Here is a 20,940-nt window from a genome sequence, read left to right on the forward strand (position 1 = left end):
TCGTGGCGCTCATTAGCACTCACCGTGTTTTACCGTTGCTCTATTCGTATTTATACCTTCAACGAGAGCGGACTGTGTTTTTCGGACGCAACGCGCTGCTATTCTGTTCCGTTGGCGCGTCGTCGCTGCGTTGTTTTGTTTGTTGCGTTGTTTATTAACTTTTGTGTACTATATTTACTACGTTTGCCGTTCCACCTACCTACTCGTACTGTACATTGTGTATGATTTCTGTTCTTTACATTTTACGCGCCGCTTTTCGACACATTTCGCCACGCTCGCGGTCCGCTGCTCCATTTGCCACCTGTACAACACGGGGTGGGGTACAACACCACCTCCCTTGAAACGTTGTCAATGCCGGCTCACTAAGTTTGTTTGTGTGTGTGTGTTGCATTTGGTGTATTTTTTGTGCTGACGTTTAAGTATCATATCTAATACGTGCAAAAGAGAAGGAAAAATGTTTCCATGAGAGTGCAAGAGAGAATTCCGTTCTTATCAGCGTATATCGCTTATACGACGAGTGTTACCTTGAGGTGCAAATAAAGGTAGCAAAACAGCAGCGCGCTACCTCCCTCCCGCACTCCCCATTCCACTCCCTCTCTTAAGTGCGTGGCCAAATATTAATTGAAAGCATGTGAAATTAACAGCAAAAGCTATAGCCGAACAACCGTTACTATTCCAATTATATTGCAAGTTACAAGAGAGGGAGGAACAAAAACAAAATAATCAAGCGAAACAGCAGAGCAGAGACAAAAAAAATAACCCCACAACAACAGCAGCAGCAGCAGCAGCAGCACAGCAGGCAGAACGTTTAAGTGAGCAGCGACTGCGCTGCGCAGCAGCAGAGGCAGAGAGGCAGCGAAAATAGCATGAAAATGTCGAAAAACTGTTGAGGTTCGTATATGGAAATGTGTGTGTTTGTGCTAATGTAAATGTAAATGCAAATGTATGTAAGCAAGGTACATGAAGTAGAGAGAGGGTGGGGTGGTGGCAAACAAACTAGACCACCCACCCGTAGAGTGGGACTGCCTTACCCTCTTTTGAACATAGCTTGAAGTATGTAAGTATGTCGAGAGCGTCTCCCTGCTTCAGTGCATACCAACCACCCCCCTCAAGCCGCATTGGCTATCACTCTCTCCCCCTCTCTCTCCGCACTCTATCTCTCTTGATGAGTGTGAGTGTGTGTGGCTTATGCCGCCGACTTGGGTGCTGCTCTACTTTATTCTGTTCTTTGGCATTTTTTTCCATTTTGCGGCAATAACAACAAAGTTGATTACAACGACAGCCCCAAAAAGCGCCACACAGACAGCGGGCGAAATACAGAGGGCATAGAGTCGACTGTGGCTTACCCACTGCTCTCCTAAATATGCTACAGTACGTGTGGCCAGTCGCTGGGCGTGCATATACCCTCTTGGTATTGGCTTTTAAAGGGTAATTACATCAACAACAATAAAAGTGTGTTGACATTTTTTTTGCCTTTTCACGTCTGTTTTGCTCTATACCCAATGGGTATGACAGTGTGTGTGTGTGTGTGTTGGTGTTAGTGAGTGCTAGTAGGGGGTAGTATTAGTATTATTGAGGGCTGGAATGGTCTACGTGTTGGAAATTATCAAGCCCAGCTTGTCGTCGCGACAGCACGCACGAACATCCAGAAACTACCACACACTGACACACATATCTCTATATTTGCATACAAATGTTTCTACATACATATAGTATGTATGTACGTATGTATTTAAACGTATTTATGTAAAGTGTAAAGTTTTGCCGGCAGAAACAGCGACAGCGACTGCGATCGCAGGGCACAATTTTGAATTCTGGTTCTCTGGGACGCGTCCGTTAAAGAGAATAAACTGAAATGAATGACAAGCGGCAGAAAGCCTATTGATTTTCAATCAATATTTTGTCTAAACATATGCACATGTATGCTTGTATGTCTGTACATGTGTGTTGGAGGTAACGGTGGTATTTGTATGTACAGTGAAGGCTCGACAATTGGATACAGATGTTTCCGGGGCTACTGCACGAGTATTTCATCATTTGTCTACATTTGTCTAAATAAAACAAAAGAAATTTCTTTTTCATTCAATTATATTGATGTTGAAACTTTGATTTTTTTGTTGTTGTTTGTTTAATGGAATAAAATCGTTTAAATATGACAAAATTTTTCAAATTGTGGTTCAGAATGCGGTTTATTTTATCTGAAACTTCTCCATTGTGTAACTTGTTGATGGTTTCTTTCGATACGACCCATTTTTGTAGAGTGTGCGAAAAGAGGCCAACCTTTTGAATGATTACAAACTGTTATCTCGGATTCAAGAACATCATTTTTGTTTTTCTGTAATGGTGTTTCCAATAACTGAGGTTTCCGAATGTCGAGCGTCCTCTGTACGAAACTATGGGATGGCACAAAGTTTCTTTTAGCTTTCTGTTATGTATTTCTTTCTTTTTTTCTATTTTGTATCTCTGTTCGTTCGCTTTGTTCGATTTTCTTGAATTTGTTTTGCATTTGAATTGGGAATTGCTATAGCTTCTTCTATCTTCCCCTCTCTACCTCTCCCTCTCCCGCGGCCACATCTTCTTTCACGTTTCTTTTCACCTTTGGAGACACGACGCGACTTGGAATCGACTCGCTCACGCATGCATAATAATCACAGACGTCGCGGGGAGTGAAGTTGATGTGTGTGTGCGTGTGTGTTGTGTGCTCTCTGCCGGCATGGACGTTGACTGCTCTGCCAGCGTAATCGCTGCTGCTTTTTATTATCTTTTGATTGCGCCGCTGCTGCTGCTGTGTGCCTGGCTGCCTGCCTTCATGATTGTTGTGGTTGTTACTGTTTGTCGCCTATTTTTTTGCCGTTTGCTGCTCATTGTTTATATCAATTCCCTTTTTGTGCTCGCTTGCTCTCTCTCTCTCTCTCTCACCTCCCTATCCCTATCTACCTTTTTGTTTAGTTGAATTTACTTAATTTGTTTTTGTGGTCGCCGCCTGTCCCAAGTCCTATTTAAACCACTCTCTCTCTCTCTCTCTCTGTGTCTCTGTCCCTCTTCCCCTCGGGGACTGTCACCTCCAGTTCGAACTGCAGCTGGAAGTTCGAGCAGCAGTGCAAAACCAACCTTTGGTGCACTTTTCCAATCAGAGTTGGTTGCACTATACCCTTTCAATAAAGGGTATGAAGGTTTGGATGAGATGTTTGGATGGAAACGAAAGAAGCCACATAATGTTCATGTGTACTACGAAAAAAACTATTTGTTTCGAAAGATAATAAAAACAAACGAGTCACATTGCAGTTTCATTAGTTGTTACAAAATGGAAATGACTTTATCAATGGTTCGGCAAAGGGTACTGAAACCTTCGAGCACCGCAACAAGCATTTCTTTCCTGTTATTGTTGTTTCTTTCACTTTGTTTGTTGTTATTTGTCACGCCTCTCGTCATCGAACCGTTAGAGAGGCAAAGCAGATACAACAATAAAAATAACAACAAGAACTAGTACCGTTAATGGGAGCGCTGGAGCTGTCATGTTTGCTTACGAGCGGCGGCTTCATTTCCGCTCCAGCCAGGACATGGGAGTGGGTGTGGTGTGTGAGCGAAGGGACTCTGCTGCTCTGCTGAAGAAGGAGCGCTGCTCTGCGCTGCGCTGCCCTCTGGAGCTGTCACATGTCTGGACGAAGATGCAGGAGCGGCTTCAGGTGGTATACCCTGTAGCTGGAGCTGTATAGAAAGGTGTGCTGAGCAGGGTGTGTAGAGTGCCCTAGAGTAGGGAAAAGCTGTTCCCTTTTTGGGTTGAATAGTGAAAGCTTCAAGTAAAAGTACCCTATTATGTACGCCAGGCCTACGACCACTTAAATTTGTGCAATTGGAGTCACTTTTGTTATTAAATTACATGACTATCAATGTCGTATACCAAAAGATACAAAACACCACTTCCAGAAGCTAACTCGCTTGGGCGGAGAGAATCATTAGGTGGATAGTATTATTTTTAAAGCAGGTGGTATGGTATGGTATGGTATTCTTCCATCCAAAGCAAATGTCTATTAATTAATTACAAACTTTTCCATATAGTATTCCTTCTTTTGGACAACCGCTTTTCACTCCACCCATCAGAACTTTTCATTCTATTTTGTAGCTTTTCAATCAGAACTAATTTATTTTAAGGGCCTTAATTAAGGGGCCCTAAACTAGACAATTATTGCCCTGAATTACTATTTTTCCATTACAGGGTGTCTGTCTTCATCGAAATGCTTCATGAAACCATCCTGTCAATCCTTTGGCTTCATTTCTGTTCCCGTTTCTCCTTCACCACGGCAACCACTTGTTTTCCCAGGCACAACAGCAACAGACACACACACAAACACACATCTATTGTACACCCCATTGGCACCCATACACCAACATATTTATTGACTGTTTCCAACCAGCCCCTTTTGGCAGGACACTGCCACCACACTACCCGTTGTCCTCACTGCGTCGGCGTCGTCGTCGTCGTCGTCGTCGTCGTCGTCGAAGTCAGCTTCGCTGCTGCCACTGCCCAAGTCAGAACGTCGCGTCGTCGGCATTCCGGCGCGTCTTCAACAGATGAAAAACTTTTTGCTGGAAAGTCGCACGCGCTCTGAACGCCTCAGCGCGCCCCGAGAACGAACGCCTGCCTCCGCCTCTCCTGGAGGGCACATAAAAATGTGCTTAAATCCTCGAAAGTTTCATAATTAAAAAAAAATCCCATGAGTGCATCCGTGATACCCCATTGTGCCCCAATATGTGTTAGTGGAAGTGCCAGAGTGTGTCAGTGTCAGTGAGTGCCACAGTGCCACAGTGCCACAGCGCCACAGTGTGTGTTAGCCCGCCTTTTTGTGGCAGCATATGGCAGCATAATTCACAAGATTCTCGGTGAGATTTCCATTTGTTTTACATAAATACCCAAACCGATGGCCATTCCGATGCCTCATACCGGTGCCTGCCCCGTTCCGGGGGCAATTGCCACAGTGCCCCAACAATTCCATTTAATTCAATTGACGGCAATCTCTGATGGATGCCCCATCCACATCCAGGGCGTATACGCAATGTGTGTTGGGTTTTTTGGTTTTCGGTTCGGTTTTAGGATGGCTTTTTGGTGTTTCAGGGGCTTCGCTTGGGGGTCTTGGGTTACCGCTGCCACCGTAACCCGTAACCCGTAACCCGTAGCCCGTAGCCGTACCCCGTAGCCGTAGCCTTGCTTTGCATATCGTCTGGTAAACAGAAAACAACTTCTTCGATTACCATACATGTCTATATGTATTTTCCCTTTCAATTTTGTGGCCCCCCTCCGCTCCACTCCCCGCAATTCCGATGCCTGTTTGACGATTTGCATTACGATTCGGATACCAATCGACGAGCTGCGATCTCATTTATTCCGGTTGGTACATCAGGCTTCACGCCCAATTAGCCTAAAAGCCCAGGCCCCCCCTCCGCCCTTTCCTGCTGGGTGGGTGGCTAGGGGGGAAGGTCGATTATCCATCCAGCTGGTGGGCTAATGGTCGCCAATGGGTCATCAATGGTAAACAACATTTGCATCGTTCGCGTCCAGCGAAAGTGTATTACCATAATGAATTCCAGTTGCGACACTCGTCGGGGTCAGTTCTGTGTGCTCCGTGTGCTCCTCCGCGTTCTTCTCCCATCCATCGGTAGTACACTCTCTCTCACCGGCTTCCTATTCAAATTATACACACGATGTGGCTGCCCCCGGATGCCGCTGTCTGCCCCTTTGGCTGGCCCTGTCCCTGGGCCACAACCAACTCACAGGTGGTCGCCATGAATGGACTGTGGATGGAACTCCCGCCGTTGCCAATGCCGATGCCGATGCCGCCTGGGTATTACGATTGCATTCCGGGAAAGTCCGGTAGGTGCATGTGGGGAGGACACCCCACATCGTCCATTGGCTTCTCTGGCAATTATCTGTGACAATTATTGGTTTTTTTTTTCTTTCTACCGTCCAGTCTGTGTGCCAGTCTGTGGCCCAGTTTTGTGGTGGGCGTTGACATTGAACGGGGCAGTGGATAGTGGACAGCAGTAGGGGATATCCATCCATCCATTCCAGTCCATCCATTCAACCGTCCAACCATCCCCTATAGCCATAGCTATAGTACGGGGGTCAATCATTAATATTTCATGAACAGTCCACATTTCCATTTCACAAAGTCCGCGTTTTAAGTCCGTTCGCTGTCTGTTGGTGGGTTTCCCAACATTTACCTCTGCCGCTGCCACCTACCTCTAGCGGTGCTTCTGCTGCTGCTGCTGCTACCCCTTCCTGGTGGATTCCTCCTGCATTTAGACATAAAAAAGACACCCAACCACTGACACACTTGCCAGCAAGGACCCCTGCGTGCGCCGACACTGAAGACCAGCCACATTTAATGACCAACAAAAGCGAATTTGTGGCACGGGTGCAGAGAAATGAATGGGAATTTTCCATTTTTCATTTAAATGCCAGGCATAATTGCTTTTTCCTGTAGCCACGTGAATGAGTGTGCACGGTTAAAGGGGTTCGTTGGGGGGCGGTCACCGACAATTGCGAATGCAATTTGAACAAAAGGGAAATCCACTCAAGAACTGCACACACACACAGGATAAATGGGAAAATAACCTTGTTGCGGGAGGAAACAGGGGAAAGATTGAGGCAAACTTTTGACCTTCGGTTCCGCTGTTGTCCATTTCATTCATTATTTAAATGAAAAGTTGTGTTTTCCTGGGTTTAAAGATATTTTCAAGATAGTTCTGCTATAGATACAACTGCATTGGGATACAAATTATAAAGGATAATCCGTTGTGTCACTCCCACTCCCACTTAAATTAATTAACAGAAATCCCTGATCGCAGAATCGTAAAGAGGGGTCTTATATACAAGATGATCACCTGCAATCGTTTCAGTATTATAGCCAGAACAAAGGACTCTCCCGCTTCGCTTTACCTCTCTTTTGATCCCTCTCTCTCCCAGTGCAGCTAAGCAGCAAGATTTGTGGTTTCATAAGCTGCAAGAGAGCGCATGAAACTCTCCCTTCCTTGTCTCAATTTGGCCAGAATGAAGGATACTTCTCGGGCTGTCTGTATAGCTCTCCCTCTATCTTTTCCTCTCTATCTCAGCGTGGCTTAGCGGTAAAGGTTGGCTTTTCATAGGTGAAATATTTGTAATTTCTTGCGTTCACTTTTAGACTTTTAATTATTTCCATTCAAACAATTCCACAAATAATACAATACAACCTTTTTTTTAGCAAGAATTAATTCCATTGATAAGGTACCCGAAGCTCAAAATTTTATTATTATTCTACATAATCGATCCCGAAATACAGATCATTATTGTCAGCGGTTCTTGGAAGCATTGAAACACATGGATTAATTAGCGACATCACTATCTAAAGTACTTCATTATTCTCAGTAAATTCAAAAGCGTAGATCAAGAGATCAGCAAAGGAGGAAAAAATACCCGAAAACATCTCAGTAAATTTGGAAATATGTACAATATTAAATTGAATACACATAGATCCCATTCTACGAATGAATCATCAACGAAATTTATCTTGATCCCAAATTGGGGAATACAAAGAATATAATCTTTGCTCGCTCTAAGAACCGATTCAATGAAACGCTTCTTAGATAGAAAAAGTCGAAAGTATTTTCTAAAATGCAAATGTAATTGTTTCTGTTATATTTTTACTTTTAATTTTATTTTTGGTATTTTTAAAAACTTTTATTGGCAATGTGTTTTCCCTTTTATTGATTATCTTAAGACTTTCATTATTTTTGAATTTTTTAGTATTTTATTGGAATTTCTTTTGGTATTTTGTTTAGTATTTTTAGAGTATTTGTTGGAAAACGTTATTCTGGAGGCTAACTTGCATTTTTAGCTATAAAGCCAGTAGACCTCGGCTACGCCGATGGCCTTGCCTTTTTCCTCTATGATTATATTTTTTGGAACATAAAACATTGGCCTTCTCTTTTCTCTTTCGTGACTGCAGCCGTCAGCATGCAAGCGGCGATGGACACGGCCGCCATGGCCATTGCCGTGGGTGTCGGTGGATCCTCGAGCTCCAGCTCCGGACCGGGGAGCAGCAGCAGCAGCGGAAGCAGCAGCAGCAGTGGCTATGGCAGTGCCACAACCACGCCCACCACGCCGCTGAGCAGCGGAGGGGGAGGAGGACACTACGAGGCCTCGCCCACATCGATGCCGATGGCGACGATAGCCACAGTGGCACCGTTCTACAGCGAGGCACTTACCTCCATGGATGCACAGCAGCGGCAGCAGCAGCAACAGCAACAGCAGCAGAATCAATCGCACTTTTATCACCAGAACTACGGCTATGGGAATACCCTGCCCCTGACCTCGCCTTTGGATGCGGCTGCCTACAATGCGTACAGTGGGGCATACAACGCGTACGGCAGTGGGGCAGCCACAAGCAGCAGCTATCAGGGAGGGGCACGCTACGAGAAGCTAGCCCCAAGCTCGAGCTCAAAGTACAGCGGAGGAAGTGCAGCCATCGGCGGAGGAGGAGCAGCAGGAGGGGGAATGAAGCCCCAGGCTGCAGCCACGCCTTTCTATGCCCAACCCTTGGCGCAGCCAGGAACCAATGGAAGCGGAGGAGGAGGAGGAGCAGGAGGCTACATGATGAACACGAATCATCCCTACGATCCCTACAAGTACAAGATGCCCGCCCAAGTGGCACCGCCGCCGCAAGCGCTTCAGCCGATGGTGCAGCCGTCCAACCAGACGACGGCATCCGCGGGGCAGCCTCAGTACGGGCATGGACTGGCCATGAATCCCGGCCAGAGGCAGCAGCAGCTGCAACAGCACCAGCAGCAGCAGCAGCAACAACAATTCTCGCAGTTGGAGGCCAACTTTGCGGCCATCAAGCCGAGCAGTCGCTACCAGGGCATACCCCACCAGAGCATGCCGCCGTCTCAAGTGCCGTACGGCACTCCGCCCGGGGCAGCGTCCTCCTCTGGTGCCCCAGCCACGCCCTACTACGACAAGTACGGAGTCATGGCCATGCCTCCCATGTACCCCTCGAACGGGGGGCTGCCGCCGATGTACACTCCGCCGGAACTGGCGCCGGAGTCGGCGTACCGCAAGTCGGGAAGCAGCTGCCACTGGAGCGTGGACTACAACGCCGCCAATTGTCGATCTCTGCCGCCGGTGGCCCCAGCCCCCAGCAGCTCCTACCATCATCCGCAGAGCAATGAGATGTATTACGGCGGCGGAAAGTACGACAAGTACGGGAATCCTGCAGCGCCGTATGCCAGCAATCCTTATCCCACGACCATCGCGCAGCCGCCGTACGGAGCACCCGCCGGTCGGAACATGTGGTCTGTTACGGAGAATCCAGCCCAGCCCAATCCCCGCCAGAACTGCTGCTCCCAGGCGGCATATCCGCAGCAGAACTGCTACTATCCAAGGAGCAACGTGCCCCAGCCACCGCCGCCGCAGCAGCATCAGCAGCAGCAGCAGCAGTACCCGGTAAGCGGGGCCACGAAGCTGAAGCATCCGATAACCTCTGACCTCTACGCGCCCTACGACACAGCCCCACCGCCCACGCAGCTGGGATACGGCTACGGGGCGGGGCAGCAGGTGGGAGGATCCTCTGCCACGAACATCAGTCCCAATCAGAGATACGTGGCGCCTCCCTTGAACATGGGAATGGGAATGGGGATGGGGATGAACATGGGAATGGGCATGGGCATGGGAATGGACCCCAGCATCAGCCTCAGCGGTGGAGGCGGCGGCGGCAGCTACTACAACGATCTCAATCTCAATCTGAACAGCCTGGAGGGCTACGTGCCACAGGTGGTGCCGCAGATGCCGCCACAGCAAACGCATCGTGGCCCCTACCAGGATTACCGCAAGAGATCATCCGCTTCTGCGTCGGCAGCGGGGAACTGCTACCTGGGACAGCAGGGAGGAAGTGCGGGACCCCTGAGTGGAGCCCTCACCAATCTGGAGGCACATGTGGACAGCTATGTGGGGTACAATCACCATGCCACTGCCTCCAATTCCCACTTTGGCATGGAAGCCACAAAGACATCCCCCCAGACATGCAACATTCGCGATTTTCTGGCCACGTGGAACGACGATGAGGACGAGGCCGCCGCCGAGCCACAGGCCGCAGCAGTGGCATTGGTGGCTCCGACTGTGCCACCGATTCAGGCGGCTACACCGAATTTTATGTACGAATCTCTGCCTCCGAGTGGACCCCAGGCCACCGCTGTGGTGGTGGACCATCAGGCGGCGGGGATTAATCTCCCGGACATCATAATAGACATTGAAAAGGCCACGAATGTCGGGGGAGGAATCGTCCCATCGGGCGTGGACTCCTTTGGGAGCTTCGATGTGGAGAAGGAGCTGGATGAACTGCGCCTGAAGACAGGCGTTTCCTCCGATCAGTGTCCCGCGGAGAACGACGCCCTGGCGGAGATTCTACGCGTGGAACAACCTCCTGCCTCTTCTGCTCCAGTGGAACCCCTAGAGCTACCTCTGCCCAGTCCCATTCTCCAGAGCGTAGCAGGGATCATGCATGCTGCGGAGGAGCCTTCACCCACACTGGACTTTGACACCAACAACAGCTCCAATTCGAACGAATCCACCTTCGCCAAGGAGTACGAGACATTCATCCACAAGATCGAGGGCAGTGGAAGCGAAGCGGAGGAGACGAACGCCCAGGACGACAGCGAATATCGAGAGCACGCGAAGCGTTTCAAGTTCTACAAGAGGAAGCGCAAGAACACGGAACCACAGGAGCCCCAGAAACAAGAGGTGGAGCAGCAGCAACAGGAGGAGGAACAGAAGGAGGTCGCACCCAGTCCAAAGGCAGTAAAGCTCTCACCCCAGAAGCTGCTCGCACGCCGTCGTCGCAATCGCATCAAGATGCTAAAGATCCTGGAGTTTGAGAGTCCGAAGCTCAAGTACCGGCACTACTTCAAGGCCCTGAAGCTACTGCGGAGGAGATACGCCAGCAGCAGGACGCGAGAGCAACACAAGACCCGGATGCGGCGACATCTGGCACTCAAAAAAGAGCGTCGCTTGCCGCCCATTAAGCGGCTGATCAAGAAATACGCCGAGGGATCGGGGAGCTCCGCAACGCAGCTCTACAATCCCCAGAGCCTCACGGGTCTGAGTGTTTCCGCCTTGAACACGAAGGCTTTTAGGAGCAGCCTGCTGCAGTCCTCGGGCCGGGAGACGGTTATCAAGAGCGGCTACGGGCTACAGAAGAAGACTGAAGAAGGAATCGAAACTGAGGATAGAGATCTGGGGCCAGAACAGGAGGAGGAGAACACTATCCAATCTGTGGATCTGTTGCCACATTTCAAGGGCTTCGATGACATCGAGAATACGAATCTTTCGCCGAAGGCCAAGCTGCGAGTGGAGCCCGAGGAGGCGGAGGAGAAGGTCCTGGCCCAGTCATCCGTGGCGGAGGTAACCAAAGCCAAGGAGCGGGAGATTCAGGCCTGGCTAAGGAACAACAGCATGGAGGAGGATGTGGTCGAAGTGCCTGTTCCAGAAGAGCCCAAACCAATCGTTGTCGCGTCTCCAGCTCCATCCTCCTCTTCCTCGTCATCATCTTCGAGTTCGAGCTCGAGCTCTAGTTCCAGCTCCGACGATGACAAGGATTCAACGAGCAGCAGCAGCCAAGAGGAGGACTCCTCCTCCACCAGCAGCAGCAGCAGCAGTAGCCCCTCCGTGGCAGAGGCCGCAGAGGTGGCCGAGGAGAGCGACTTCAATGAGATGGCCGCGCTGGAGAGAGAGCTCTCTCAATCGCAGATCCTGGAGCCAGCAGCGGAACCTGCGGCAGCTATACTGGAGGACATGGTCATGCCTCAGGAGGAACCAATCTCTTCTGCTGCCCCCATTCCCGAGGAGGCATCCAACAATGATATTGCCAAGCTGAAGCAGATTCTGGAGAGCGATGGCGAGGAGCAGACCACAGTGCGGAGCCCATCTCAATCCCCCAACCCAACCCCATTGCAATCCCCGAACCCGCTCCCCTTCACATCCCCCTCCAATGACACCTCCTCCATCGTACCAAAGCTAAGTGACCTTAGTAAAATTGCCTTAAATAGTTCCTTAAAAACTAGAGAATTAGACATAAGACCAAGCGGGGATCCAGAGGAATCCCTGCCCGCCTTTGAGCCGGATTCAGAGGGAGCCCAGGCAGCGGATCGAAAGGAATCCCAGCTGCCCCCATTTGAGGACAAGTCCCAGACCCCTTTGGAAGCACCCGAGTCCCAGGCTGCTTTTGAGCCGCATGTGGCAGCAGAAGAGGAATCCCTGCCCGCCTCTGAGATGCCGGAAACACCACGTGAACTGAGCGTCGAGGATGCCCTGGCGGAGATGTATCAACAAATAGGCGTGGCCTCCGACCCTGAGGACTTTGAGGGCGACAAGGATGCAGACACAGAAGGAAATCCAAGTGGACCGGACATGCTGCTGATCAATCTGGCGGAGATCTTTGACACCAGCAGCGATCTCTATGTGGTGGAGTGCGACATGAACGAGAACATCCTTGAGATTGTGGCCAGCGAGCAGGAAGAGGAGGCGCAGGATCGCAGCCAAGAGCAGGCCTTGCAGCTCATCCAACTGCTGGCCGAGCCACAGCCCGAGCTGATCCACCACGAGGAGATCATCCCAGACAGCCAGACGGAGCTGCGTCAGCGTCGGCGCCAGCTCTTGAAGTATCTGCATTTAAAGTATGCCCAGAGACCGATCGGTAGGTTCTATCATGCCCAGCGGATTCTCAAGAAGTACAGGCGGAGGAGAGGGCCAGCAGCAGCAGTAGCAGGAGCAAGGAAGCATCGGGAGTCCAGCTTCTACCAAAGATAGAGAGAGGATCACAACAGATCAGCGATCACTGATCGTTTAGCCCTGGAGCCATTGGGGCGTGACGGAACCATCAGGCGTGCCTAAATGGATACCAATTTCGATCCACAAATACACATAGATAGACACACATAGCAAAAGATACGTATGTATCTATAGGTATACATTTCTAGAATCTCAAGACTTGGTTTTATTTTTGGATTTGATAATAGGTGAACAATTGTATAAAATATTAATACGCTACTTATTTACACACATAACGATATAGGGATATAGATACATATAGATATATATATTTTTTGGATATCTGTGCAATATTTTACATGGAAACAATGTCGTGTTTCAAGTGCAAACTTTTAATATTGTATCTGAAGTGCGCGAATTCGAATCTCGATGTGTTTTTTAGGATGAGTAAGCAAAGTTAATCGTCGGGCTTAGAACGAGAGTATTCGACGGGGGTTCGGTTCTGGGTTCGCGTGCAATTAACAAGAGATACATATATGTACGTGTATCTGATGTATGCTATCGGATAATGTATCAGCATTTTAGTCGCTCACTGAGGCCCTGAGTGTAGAGCAATTTTAAAACGCTTTCTGACTAAAGGTCAGACCAGGCCCCAGATTGGCCCCAGATTGAGGGCTATACCCGTACCGTACCTATCATGACCATAAATGGCTCAACTTGCGTGTTTTGCCAAACAGAACCCGAACCCGAACCTCGCCCCACGAATACCCCCCACTGAGTTCTGTTTCGGTTTGTTATTCTGTTAGCCACCAAATATATATGCAGCCTAGACCAAAAATATAGTAAATGGAAACCATAAATCTGTTGGTAATCGTTTTGAACTGTTAGATCCTAGCCTTAAAGACTTGTTTTGTTTTAGAGCAATTGTTTGTCGGGTTCCTAGAGGAATTTCTGCGAGGATCGTTAAGCCTACACCTAAAACACTTTTACACACACACACACACACATTTTTATTAGCCAGCAGCTCCAGATGTGGAGTGGCATGTGCATAAGTCCCCAAACCAGAAGCATCTTGAACTGCAACGAATCTGGCGGAACAATCGCATTCGGAATGGTTGTTTACATAAGATGCGGATGCAGAAAGCACTCCTCAAGGGCATTGTTGCATGCGTATCAAAGGTAGACAGACAAATCGACCGAGAGAAGCTGCTGCATGGCACGTATAGCACGCGGGAAGGCATGAAAGCCTGCAGTCTTTTTAGTGATATCGCTTGAATCTTTTTTATATGGGTTCTTGACTCTTTTAGTTCAGTTAAGTTATAATTTCCCTCGGTCATTATTCCTGCATGTACGCGACCAGTTGGGATATACGTGTATCGCGTCATGCGGCAGCGCCCTTCGGTTCTGAAAAACATTGAATGCTGCTGGCGTTAGGCTTAGGACCTCCACCACTTTCCATCTATCTATTTATCTATTGAAAAGTAATCCACCTAGATGTCTTTATCTCTCTCTTGTAACACATTCCAAAGGACCAAAACTATACACCACTTATACAAAATACACTAATAAATAAATAAATCTTATATCTAGCCTCATCTTAAGTGCAATCTAGAAACTTTTAATATACATAAAATACATATACATATTTCGAAATGTATTTTATTCGTTTTAAATAATACCTACGCTTAATTTTAGTACAAAACAAAGCAAAATCAAATGCAAATTGCAAATGCTAGCCCACTAAATGTTATATTAATAATAATGCTATTTATTATGGAATAAAATTGTACATAATCGATCTACATAGATGTCCACCCTTTGCCACACTTCACACACACAAACACAGTCCCTTACACTTGCTATAACTCTGGATATATAGTATATCTGTCTATCTGAAAGGTTTGGCGATTTACTTTAGCCTTAAGATTTGTGACTTTATAAATGTGAGTGTCTTTGAGCAAAAACAAAAACAAAAGGAAATACGATAAATGATATACGAAAAATCCTAAAAAGAGAAATAAATGTTTTATGTAAATGTTAATGGAGTGCGTGATTTGTCTTTCTTGGGGTATGGGTTTCTCTAAGGTCTAAGGGATGTGCAAATAAAAAATACGGAATCCTAAGACAAAGGAAATGTTTAATGATTTGATCTTGGGATCTTTGCTCTACTCTTAAGGAATGAGTCTTTTAGGAAATGGCACAAAGCGCGGAGCCCAAACAGAAGTCCACACAGGACCAACCGTGGGGCGCTGCCGCATGACGCATACATGCAGGAATTTATTGAGTAGATACACTGTATTAAGTGATAGTTATATCTGTCTGAATCTCATTCTATATGAAAGGATTATGAACATTCTCCAGTATATCTTTCCTGCAGTCTACATATCAGTTATCTCTACTGAAATTTTCAAACTTTAAACGATAATAGAAAAGGAAAACAAATTGTATTGCAAAACGAATCGATTCGCTTCTTTTGAACTTTTCTCTAGAATCTGTAATCTACGATACACGGCATCCCAAGAGATTAAATGTCCGACTCGGATCGAGTTCTATTGTACAGAAATATTGCAATTTATTTTGTAGAATTAAAAAAGAACAGCACAGTTCACAAATCTAGAATTTGCAGGCTAAAAGTAAAAAACCAACTCTGGGGGTAGGCTCGAGTCAAGGATCGTTCCATCGCTTGAACTCTAACTTTGGTTTCGTTTCGTTTCGTTTTGTGCTCTCCTTCGAGGGCTCTTTGGTCTCTCTGTCTCTCTGCTGAAGGCTCCACTGCAGTCTCCATAGTAATATCAGCATGAATCCCCGCTCTCTCGCTGATCCCCTCTGTGCCCGCTCTTCCGAGTGGAGTTCCCTACTCGTAGTTGTCGAAGTAGCGCTTCTTCAGATCCGGCGGATACGTGACATAGATGTAGTGCTCGTTCTGGCCCATTCCCGCCTCATTCTGCACAATCTCTTGGTTGGAGGAGGAGGCGCGCAGCGATTGCTGCGAGGAGCCCACATGCCGGTGTCGCGTCTCCAGGGGTCGGGGATGCGTATTGTAGTGGCGCTGCTGACCCTCGCCTCCGATTCCAGAGGCGGATGCACTGCTCACCACGCTGGTGGCTATGGATCGGCCAGAGCTACTTGTATAGTCGCGTCGGTCTAAAATGTCCTGTGGGTATCCCAGGCTCGTCGAGTGGCGATGCTGCAGATGCGGATGCTGTTGATGCTGCGGATGTTGCTGATGCTGCGGATGCTGCTGATGCTGGTGCGGATGATGGTGCAGTGGCGTATTGGCGTTGGAGGAGGACGACACCGCCACTTGGCGTACGCCCCCGGCTGTGGGTGTTCCCTGACCCGGACCCGGACCCTGACCCCCCACCGCTTGACGCTGATCGGCGATGTAGTGACGCGGACTGTGCCGATGATATTGCACTGGTTCGGGGTACAAATCTCGAGCGGCTGCCGCCTGCTGTTGCTGCTGCTGCTGGTAGTAGTACTGCTGTTGCTGTTGCTGCTGTTCGCGCTGATGCTCCATCTCCAGCTCCAGCTGCTGGTCCGCACTCAGACCAGGTATCCCGCCGCCGTCCAGGTCGAGGTCGTGTCGCGTCGCATAGTCGACATGGTAGTGATGGTGGGCACCGGGCATGTAGATGCTGCTGCTGCTGTGACCGCCGACCCCGCCCGGCACGTAGTGATTGGTATTGATTGTCGTCTCTTCGGAGCTGAAACAAATGACTTGGGTTCGATCAATCTCAATGGGAGAGATGGCAAAGCCTCGGGGCCGAGGCCCGAAGGGGAGACTTACTCGAAGAGTATCCATATGATGTAGTAGCAGAAGCAGATTCCCGTCGACAGCACGAAGATGAGGATGACAATGAGGCCCCAGGGGAAGGCCCGCGGCTCCAAGGGACCATCCTCCCAATAGCGATCGCAGGTGAGGTACCAGCAAACGGCCTTGTTCATCTCCTCTGCGGATGGATATCGATTAATTGGTTCTCATTTATAGATCAGCAACACCCACCTTCCATCTCCTTGAAGGCCTGATCTGACATCGACAGCAGGAGTCCTCCTATGCAGCTCCTCAGCAGGAGTTCGCACCGAGTCTTCAGTTTGCTCAGCTCCTCGGGCTTGCAGTTGGCCCTGGCCTTTACACCATTCCCATTGCCCGATCCCTCCTCCATTTTGGCCGGATCCTGTTGGCCACTTGCCTCCGCATCGTCCCCGCTCTGCTCCTCCTCCTCCTCCGTTTCGTTCAGCTTCGTCTCGGAGTCACCCTCCGCGGAGTCGCCGCCGCGCTTCAATCCCAGCTCCTTGAGCTTCTTCAGCAGCTTCTCCCCAGCGGACTTGGGCCTGGCCGCCGAGCCATCCTCTCCTGCTGGATCTAAGCGAAGAGGGTTGACTGAGGAGTGGCGACGGGTATGGGTATGGGTACGGGGGTGTGGATAGGATGGGGTCGAGTGCTCACCTGCCGGCGACTGCTGCTCCTTGCTGCTGCTGCTGCTGCTCGACGACTGGATTGGCTTCTCTTGGAGTAATTGACGGTTTTGTACTTTGGCGGCACGCGAGGCACCCAATGTGGAAGTTCTGTGTTGGGGATTAGATGTGAAATAATTGTGCAAAAGGTAAGAGGGAAAAGCCCACCTTGGTATTAAGCTCAAGTATGCGGCATTCGCTTTGGCCAGCGCGGAATTTTGGCCCAGGGAATCGCCCCAGACTTCAATGTCCGTGACAATGTGATCCCCAAACTTAAGGCTCGTGGCATCCTCCGTCTCGAACACCTCGCAGCGCATGATGTCACAGAAGTCGGCCAGACAAATGGAGTCCATTGCCTCATTGATGATCGTCTTGTGGCGTGTGTCAAAGTGCAGATCCAGATGCCGCTCCTGGTAGAAGCTCTTTCCACAGCGACGACACGTCCACTGGGTGGGACGATCCCGTTGCTTGGCATCTTGGCGCGGGGCAAAGACATCCCGGAACGGATGCAGCGGGCACTCCAGAGGCAGCTTCACCTTATCGAAAAGAGTGGACGATGCAACAGCTGCTTCTCCAGAGAAGAGATGGGGATGCTCACCTGATGCTTATCCAATATAGGCGTCCATTTGGAGCGCACTATCTTGCGCACCAGCCGGCTGTTATCACGCGAGCAGAGAATCTTGATGACATTCGTGGGCGGCCATGGTATCAGCAGCAGAAAGTAGACCAGTGCAATCTGGGGTAACGGAATTTTCAAATTGGATGTGAAAGTGGACGATGAACTCGGGATACGGACACGCAACTTGCCGGTCCGGCTGACCGAACGGTGACCCCGTCCTCAGAGCAGCAGCCCAACCAACAGCCACAACCCTCCCTTAGAGCCACTTACCCTGTTTTTTGGGTCACTTAAAGTAACAGGGACTCAACCCCCCAGGCCGCAGAAAATCGATAAAAGAGTGTGTGGCATGGGGCATAGGCAGGCGGGCGGCGGGCGGCGGGCTTTGGTTGCGTCTTCACGGAATACGTATACCCCTCTGAAATGGGACCATGGACAGACTCACCTCGAAATGATGATATTTAGGCGACATTCATACTATGTATTTGTGGTCGCTGGCTGTGCTGTGGGTTGTTGTAGGCGCAGGATTTACGAATTCAGTTGCAATAAATCGTTTCAGGTTCAGGCGTTGTTTCTTTTCAGGTTATGTATGCAGGACACCGAAACGTATTCCGAAGTAGGATTCTTTTTCTGGCCAAGCTTTAAGGCAACTCAAAATATAGTATACTTTGCGAAGATTCCAACAGACGATTGGTTTTTTAAAATTTCGGTTTTCCTATAAATAAAAAAAAACGCCTGATTCGAGCCTGTTCTACTGTCCGCACTGGTGAAAATTTCTCTGCTCTCTGAAAACTGAATTATTACTTCCTGTAACCGCTCTCTCTCCCGTTTACCGTTGTCCTGCGCCGCCTATCGCCAGCTGTTGGCAGAGTTGAATCCGATTTAATACTAAAAACCTGTCGACACGTTGTGAGTAGCGGCACACGTCCGGCGACACAACTAATACACGGTACTCAGTCAGTATATAAATATGCAATCTTATGATGAACTATATATTTTATACACAATTATCCATTGGTTGGTATTGGACGTTCTCACCAACGAAGTAGCATCCCGCCGTTATTTTTCGCACAATAAATAGTTTTCTAATTATTGTTATAAAATTAGACGTAAAACAAGAGGGAAAGACGATGTCCGTCTGTTACGTATGTACTCCTACCACATACTCTTTCAGTACCTGGTATACAAATACTGAATATAATTTGAATGTTTTTTTTATTTCTTGTGGGGTGGTTGTCCTGCAATTCCGTTTTTGTTGTTGTAGGGGCAGGAACTGCAAATAGTTTTCCATCTGCTATTTTACAAATTTCTAAACTAAAATTAAATTTTTTTATCGCACAACTTTCTGGAACAAAGTCATCTTAAAGTGGGCGTTTTCCGAACCGAAATCGCATAGTTATGTAGACATTTAAATACTAGGGTACAGCCGGAGAGCGATCATCCCTGCCAATCGGGGCGGGATTCACAGTCCATTGTAGACGCGATTGATGGACGATTGGTCGAGTATTTTCTTGAGCGCTGCAATATAATACGAATGGGGATTAATACAGGCGGAGAATAAGGGCCTTTCCGACTACGTACCTTCCTTGTCCTCTTCCGTCAAATCCTTCTTGGGGAAATCCACATCGAAGGTGATGTACAGAAAACCAAACAAGTTGTTGTTCTCAAAGTTGGGCATGCCCTCGCCCTTCTTACGAATGCGTGCTCCGGGCCACGTGATTTTCTCGCGCATCACCGGCACCAGGTGACCGTCTAAGTGCTTGATGTCCATGCTAAAGCCAATGAGAGCATCCTGTAGACTGATCGTCACATTCGTGTACAGATCGTCGCCCTTGCGTTGGAATCGCGGATGGGGCATCTGCTGGACACGCACCAGCAGGTCTCCGGGCTCGCCGTCAATGTGAGGCTCTCCCTCCGCCACGAAGCGCGTCTCCTGTCCATCGACCATGCCCTGCTCTACCTCGATCTCGAGCGTGCGCTCCTCGTTGACTAGCTTCACGTTCGGGCACTCGTCGCAGACCGTCTGCTGGATCATCTGGAAGCGGCCAGGGCCCAGATTCCTGGTGACCATCTCCTGACGGCAATTGCACTTGCGTGTGCCCGAGGCGGGCTTCATTACCGGCTTGTTCCGCACGATCTCCACAAAGTTGCCCGAATAGAGCTCCTCCAGCGACACGTACATGCTCATGACGATGTCCGCCCCCCGTAGCGCGTCCTGCTGGTGCTGATCCCCATTGCCAAAGGGAAAGCCAAAGTCGCCGAAGAAGCTAGCGAACGGATCGCCGCCATGGTCCATCATGCCCTCCTTCTTCAGGCAGTCCTCGCCACACCGGTCGTAGGTCTTCCGCTTGTCGGCATTCGATAGCACCTCGTAGGCGGCGCCCAGGTCCTGGAACTTGGTCGACGCACTCGGATCGTCCTTGTTCTTATCCGGATGCAGCTCCTTAGCCAGCCTGCGGTACGCCTTCTTAATTTCATTTGTGTTGGCGTTGCGCTGCACATTGAGAATTTTGTAAAAGTCCCGGCCGGCGAGGGCCACGTCCACCAGGAGCACCGCCAGCTGCACCAGCAGTAAGCTTTTGATTAGCTGCATTCTGTGAATTTTGTTTATGTCGATTCTATTTCGTTCAATTCAATAATTGTAACTCATACTTTTAAGAATATTGCTGGCAAAATTTGTCGTCGACGCTAGCTACGTTTGTGTGTGTGCGTCGTGGTCAGCGTTGATTGGCTGTGGCACTTAACAGCTGATTCTTTGACATGTGCGCCCAACAGCTCTCTTTTCTCTGCTAGATAGTTAACATTATGTTAACTCCTAGATAGTTAACGTATGTTTATTTAATTTAAGTTATTCATTAATTATGCTTCAAAGCCTAATGAAAAAATAATTTCAGCATTAATTAAATATGTCGTTTAATTATTTTTTAAATTATAAATCCATAAATATCATAAATAAGTAGTTCATACGTACTAAATATGTAGTTACCGTGTAGTTACCATGTAATAAAACGCGAACGATTAGCCCATTGTCGACCAAGGGGTATTCTAATAGTTAACCGAATATTATGCA

General features: G+C 48.7%; 3 protein-coding genes across 7 annotated transcripts; 1 reads left to right on the top strand and 2 right to left on the bottom strand.

Moving 5' to 3' along the window:
* Positions 1-15: 15 nt before the first annotated feature.
* LOC6902812 (uncharacterized) lies at positions 16-14,837 on the top strand. The gene is made up of 2 exons (XM_002132513.3): positions 16-891; positions 7,983-14,837. Exon 2 carries the CDS (start codon positions 7,991-7,993, stop codon positions 12,833-12,835), a length of 4,845 nt encoding a protein of 1,614 aa, XP_002132549.2. The 5' UTR covers positions 16-891; positions 7,983-7,990; the 3' UTR covers positions 12,836-14,837.
* A 503-nt stretch (positions 14,838-15,340) lies between these two features.
* LOC4817255 (uncharacterized) lies at positions 15,341-18,793 on the bottom strand. 5 transcript variants are annotated; one of them, XM_015180329.2, is made up of 7 exons: positions 18,316-18,788; positions 17,853-17,990; positions 17,423-17,784; positions 17,247-17,365; positions 16,803-17,180; positions 16,587-16,749; positions 15,341-16,503 (listed from the first exon to the last, which is right to left on the bottom strand). In XM_015180329.2, exons 1-7 carry the CDS (start codon positions 18,340-18,342, stop codon positions 15,651-15,653), a joined length of 2,040 nt encoding a protein of 679 aa, XP_015035815.2. In that variant the 5' UTR covers positions 18,343-18,788; the 3' UTR covers positions 15,341-15,650. The 5 variants fall into 5 exon arrangements, with proteins under 5 accessions (XP_015035815.2, XP_001356431.3, XP_015035816.2 ...); XM_001356395.4 differs by having other exon boundaries at positions 17,423-17,790; positions 18,316-18,784; XM_015180330.2 differs by having other exon boundaries at positions 16,803-17,162; positions 17,423-17,790; positions 18,316-18,782.
* Positions 18,794-19,068: 275 nt separating this feature from the next.
* Positions 19,069-20,595, bottom strand: shv (DnaJ homolog shv). The gene is made up of 2 exons (XM_001356396.4): positions 19,452-20,595; positions 19,069-19,388 (listed from the first exon to the last, which is right to left on the bottom strand). The coding sequence occupies exons 1-2, from the start codon at positions 20,461-20,463 to the stop codon at positions 19,333-19,335; spliced, it is 1,068 nt and encodes a 355-aa protein (XP_001356432.1). The 5' UTR covers positions 20,464-20,595; the 3' UTR covers positions 19,069-19,332.
* Between the last annotated feature and the right edge of the window lie 345 nt (positions 20,596-20,940).

Source organism: Drosophila pseudoobscura, chromosome 4 (assembly GCF_009870125.1).
Source record: "Drosophila pseudoobscura strain MV-25-SWS-2005 chromosome 4, UCI_Dpse_MV25, whole genome shotgun sequence".
In the NCBI taxonomy this organism is placed as follows: Eukaryota; Metazoa; Arthropoda; class Insecta; order Diptera; family Drosophilidae; genus Drosophila; species Drosophila pseudoobscura.